The sequence below is a fragment of the Schistocerca piceifrons genome, chromosome 11 (assembly GCF_021461385.2).
Source record: "Schistocerca piceifrons isolate TAMUIC-IGC-003096 chromosome 11, iqSchPice1.1, whole genome shotgun sequence".
Classification (NCBI taxonomy): domain Eukaryota; kingdom Metazoa; phylum Arthropoda; class Insecta; order Orthoptera; family Acrididae; genus Schistocerca; species Schistocerca piceifrons.
In genome coordinates, this window is record NC_060148.1 from 175,316,011 (window position 1) to 175,321,809 (window position 5,799).

General features: G+C 39.6%; 1 protein-coding gene across 1 annotated transcript; it reads left to right on the plus strand.

Moving 5' to 3' along the window:
• Window positions 1-3,436: 3,436 nt before the first annotated feature.
• Window positions 3,437-4,264, plus strand: LOC124719881 (putative uncharacterized protein DDB_G0271982). Its single transcript, XM_047245062.1, has one exon. It carries the CDS (start codon window positions 3,437-3,439, stop codon window positions 4,262-4,264), a length of 828 nt encoding a protein of 275 aa, XP_047101018.1.
• Window positions 4,265-5,799: the final 1,535 nt, after the last annotated feature.

Sequence of the window (5,799 nt, forward strand, 5' to 3'; positions counted from 1 at the left end):
TGTGACGCCAGAGCGTTCTGTTTCATTTTAGGCACGCCGTCTATTGGAAAAGCGCAAACAAAGAACAAGAATAATTTATCCATATCAGCTTAGTATGTTGTTAGACTTAGGGACTCAGTGAGAGGGAGCAATCGCAATGTGAAATCTGATAAGAGGTTCACTTCATGTGAGGTGGCAGAGAAATTGCCTGAGCTAAAACTTACGTTAGTCGGTACACTGCGTAAAAATAGGCGTGTGATACCACTAACCATGTTGTCACCGGCCCAAGTTGGAACCGTAAAGTTCGTCTATCAAGACAACAAAATTTTGGTTGCTTTCACAACTGCAAAGAATAACAAAGTTATCCTAATGTCATCCACGCACCGCAGTGGAACAATAAGCGATGAATCGAGCAAGCCAGAGATCGTTGAACTCTATAAGCTAACAAGAGGTGGAGTGGACGTGTTGGACAAACTTTGCAAAGGCAAGGCTACCGAACTAAAAATCCGACGGTGGCCATTCAGATACTTCTTCGGAGTGGTAGACACCCCAGCTCTGAACAGTTTCCTATTATTCAAATATAATACGAACCAAGATTCACTCACAGTACGTGCACGGGCCACGTTCATAAAACATCTCGCGGTGGGTTTGACCACACCGGTGTTAAGAAAAGAAGAGAATCAATCCACTACCATACACACAAACAGAATTTGCGGACAAAACGAAGAAAACATGTAACTTGTGTGATCCTTCGAAAGACAGAAAAGGAAATGAATCTTGTATCAAATGCAGTTCATGCGTATGTGGTGAGCATAAAAGGGTATTGTGTGTTAGATGTGTGAGTGATGATTCTGTTGAGGAAACAGATATACCATATGCCTTTCTATTTCTAGAAAAATTTCATTTTTACTTTATATTATATTGTGTTTCGTTAAATAAGAGAAAAATTGTGTTTCATTTTGTGTAGGTTCTTTGATTTGGATTTGACGGCCACTAAGAGCAAATCGTTATCGGTTATGTCTACAAAAACGATTTTTGTCATGTAGCATACTATCATTAAACTACACTACTCGCCATTAAAATTGCTACGCCACGAAGATGACACGCTACAGACGCGAAATTTAACCGACAGGAAGAAGATGCTGTGATATGCAAATGATTAGCTTTTCAGAGCAATCAAACAAGGTTTGCGCCGGTGGCGACACCTACAACGTGCTGACATGAGGAAAGTTTCCAACCGATTTCTCATACACAAACAGCAGTTGACCGGCGTTGCCTGGTGAAACGTTGTTGTGATGCCTCGTGTAAGGAGGGGAAATGCGTACCATCATGTTTCTGACTTTGATAAAGGTCGCGATTGCGGTTTATTGTATCGCGACATTACTCCCCGTGTTGGTCGAGATCCAATGACTGTTAGCAGAATATGGAATTGGTGGGTTCAGGAGGGTAATACGGAACACCGTGCTGGATCCCAACGGCGTCGTATCACTAGCAGTCGAGATGACAGCCATCTTATTCGCATGGCTCTAACGGATCGTGCAGCCACGTCTCGATCCCCGAGACAACACATGGGGACGTTTGCGAGACAACAACCATCTGCACGAACAGTTCGACGACGTTTGAAGCAGCATGGATTATCAGCTCGGAGACCGTGGCTGCGGTTACCCTTGACGCTGCATCACAGACCTGATCGCCTGCGATGGTGTACTCAACGACGAACCTGGGTGCACGAATGGCAAAACGTCAATTTTCGGATGAATCCAGGTTCTGTTTACACCATAGTGACGGTCGCATCCGTGTTTGGCGACATCACGGTTGTAACATCCACGTGATAAATTTTTGGCTACAGTGCGACGAGAGGAAACTATGCCTGTAACAGTTATAAACATTTTCTATTCGACATATGAAAAAATGTAATTGGACATATCGATGTGTAGCATACAACGACAATGATAATTGTAAAGTGCTTTTATGATCTGCGTTTGTCTTCCTTTGTTTTTACCTTTTCTTGGTTGGCTTTTGTAGGTTCAACACGCAAGACGCATATCAAACTGAGGTCTGTTAAGAAATTCTAATTATTTGTTAATTATTACTTGAAATTAGAGTTCATTATTATTATAAACATGCGTGAATAATTATTTGTAACTGTAATTCCTCTCTCAGTAAGCGTTATCTGTGTTAATTGTTGCTTTCCGCTGCAAGGAGCGCAGCCATTGATGATAGCGATTTGTATCGCGTGTTTCTCTGTGTTTTCCTTAGAAACAAATGAAATGTTTGCTTGATGAAGTCTAAATAGTGCACAATACGAAAGTAGAGTTTGTGTAAAGTTCAATAAGCAGTTAAAATACTTATTTGCTCTAACAATAGAAAGTCTCTATCAATTGTCTGCCGCCATCTTAACAATTATCACAGCGGCAAATTCAAATTGCGCAACTCTGCAGACATAAATGCCGAACGTAATACAAATGTGTAAAAATAAATGTGCACCGGTGGTCCCGAAATCATTTTAATGAAAGTAATTCGAATCATATTGGTTCTTTAAAAACAGTGCTCATAGCACGATCGATATAACAAAACTTTTCTAGCTGATGTATGGATCCGAAATTAATTACGCACGAGTTGCGAAGAATATTGTTTCAGGTAACATACGTCAGTGTTGTGCGCGGCTGATATTCGGTGGTTTCAATGATCATTTTCCTGAAGATAACAATTTCCATCATAATCCATAATTATATAGAACCTGTTGTATGAACTGTGATTTAGTGACACTTACACAACTTACAGACTACACTTTAACACGACGCTAACTTGGAGTTCTTTAGCATCTTGATCAAATCTTTAGCCGGGAGAAAAATTCTTTAGTAATTAATCAATGTAATAAAATAAGATTATCATTTCCATTTACAAATTAGTTAAATACCAAACCACTGAATAACACAGCGAACGCCACACTGGCGCCCAACGTGGGGCCCTCGATGGACATTTATTCATTTTAATAATTGAAATTGTGACCTATTTCAGGTACGGAGTACCATAAGAAACTATTAATCATTATTTATTTACTTGTTTCATGAGCATTGACATCTTCCTACCGAACTGCTGTACGAATCTGTATCTGCACTGGTGGCAGACACACGAGTAGCTTCACATAAGCAGTGCAGTCCAGTACTGTCAGTCACTTCAGGTAGGAACAGATAATGCATATTCAGTAACTGAGCAGCAGCATAGGAACAATATTCACTGCGTTTACAATTGTGAGAATAATATTTTTGAGTGTTATTTGTGTATATCAGTTATAAGATTATTTTGTGTCAATTGGTGCTTGTCAGTGATTTATATATTTGTTGTTCTATATTGGTGATAGAATGGTTAAACAAAAGAAAAATAAACCGAATGAGCATACTGATGCAGAGAACAATCTACCCATATTTCTGTCGAATTATTAGAAAATTTAATTATGAATGATAATTTAGAAACTGATGTCCCGAGTGATAGTAAAACCGAGGAGTTGCCAAAACAAACTGACACTCCTGGATTCAACCAGTTAGGAATTAATGGCAGTATTTCTTCTGGGCAAGGGGCAGAAGTTAGCAATGCTCAAGCTATGTCCATACAGGATATGCTAACACCATTATTTGAAAAGTTTACTATTAAAGAGCAGGAGCGTGAAAAACAATGCGAGCTTAAAGAGCAGGAGCGTGAAAGACAACGTCAGCAGGAAAAGGAAAAACGTAGACAGGAAAAGCTTATAGAAAAACAGCAACAGGAGCTCAGGGACCAAGAAAAGGAAAAGAAATTTATGGAAAATATAAACAATATTTTTCTGGAAAGAGATAAAGAAACTGTCGGTAGGATAAATCAAGTGTTGGTCGAATGTGATAATACTATTACTACCCATTTTAAGCAGGAGATCGATGCAGTAAGAACCACTATTGAACCGTTAACAAACATACCAATTCAGGTCAATAGTTTTCAGACTGAAGTAGATAGACTAGAGAACCAATTCAAAGCCTTGGCTACCGCTGTGGAAACAATGCAGGAGGACATTCCCTCGGAAATCCCAAAGCAAGTCCGAACAGAAGTAGCCAGGGTGCTGAGCTCTGAAAATCAAAACTTTGAAAATCTGACAGTATGCAGTAATGACAACACTGGTACTGACAGGCAAAAGATCGCAGATAATCTGACGGCGAATATTAATGCACCACAAGGAAGGCCAAATTTTGGTAATCAACCGATATTACCAGAGCAATATGTGACACCAAGGAACAATAATAGTGGAATATAATGTACTTGTAATAAAGTAACCACACCACCTGCGAATGATAGCAATTTCATGCATTTAACTATTTTGATGCATGAAGAAAGCCTGATTAAGCATAGACAATTTCAAATATTTAACGAAGAAAGCAAGAAAAACATACATCCAGTAGTTTTCATTCGAAACTTCAAAAGTGTTCTTCCTAAAAATCATGGTCGGAAGAACAGAAAATACAGTTTGTGGTTTCACATATTTGTGGTGATGCGTCGCTCTGGGCATTAAATGCAGCAGAAACTTGCAAGACTTTCCACGACTTTGAGAAAGCGTTCCTTGATCAATTCTGGTCAGCGTCTACACAAGAGCGACTCCGTAAAATTGTTTACAATGCAGAAATGTACAATCCGAAGTCAGGTTCCTTAAGAAAGTACTTTGAAAAATACATTAGCATGTCCCGGTACTGGGATGAGCCAGTAACCACCAGAGACTTATTGCGAGTGTTAAAAGCTAGATTACCCATACACATTAGAGAAAAATTATTTAATGTTACAGACACCGATCTGAAAGAATTTCTGTCTGTAATTGATTCTCTGGATCTAGTGCAAGAAGACGCCAGAAAAAATTCTGACGTGATCAGCAATAATAATAGTCCTAATAGAAAAAATTCATCGAATGGAAATAATGGAAATAGGGGCGAAGGTAGTCCAAAGAAAAATAAAAGTAAAGCTTATAGTAACGCAAAATACAATAATAATAATAGTAGTAGGAATCCCTACAACCAAAATTTTGGTTATCCTAATAATAATAACGGTAATTATCAAAAGGCCGGTGAACACCAACAACCGAACAACCGAATGGTAATCAGAGGCCGTACCACAATGAAAACCCAAACAATAACAATAGCAACCGAAAGAGACGAAATGACAACAGGTCAGACAGTCCATATAAAGACAAGCCTAAAACTATGCGGGGTGACAGTGAATATTGGCGACAGCCAGGGCCAAGTCATTGGCAGCCGCAGCAAAATTCTATCAATTCAGGTCAGCCAATAAATTACGTACAGGCTACACCTATACCGAGCAATCCATATCCACCGTGGTGGGATCCAAGCAGGCCTCCTCCGACTGAAAACTCACAAAATGTTAGAATAGTGGAGGTACCTTCGGAAACAAAACAAAACACTCAGAAGCCAACAAACTAATTTCGGTTCCTGCAGGCCTTCGCCAGGTGACCGAGGACAACAATGAAGGCAATAGGTCGACAGAACAAAAAATAAACATGATACGGTATCAGGATGGCAACAGGATCGAAGATGAGCTACATCAGGAACCTGCTGTCTCTGATAAGCCACAAAGGGAAAATATCCAAGCAAGTGTCACCGGAGCTGTAAATGGTGTAACAACTACTATTCTGCTTGACACAGGTGCTAATGTATCAGTTATGAACACGCAGTTTTTCAAGAAGGTATCGGAGATAAGGAGATTGCCGATTTTGCCGGTTGCAAATTGTAAGGTTATAGGGGCATCGGGAAAAAAGGCACAGAGTATAAAATACCAGACACAGGT

What these genes read in the sequence shown, in the direction of transcription:
- LOC124719881 (XM_047245062.1), top strand. Translation starts at nt 3,437, where the DNA reads ATGAATGATAATTTAGAAACTGATGTCCCGAGTGATAGTAAAACCGAG.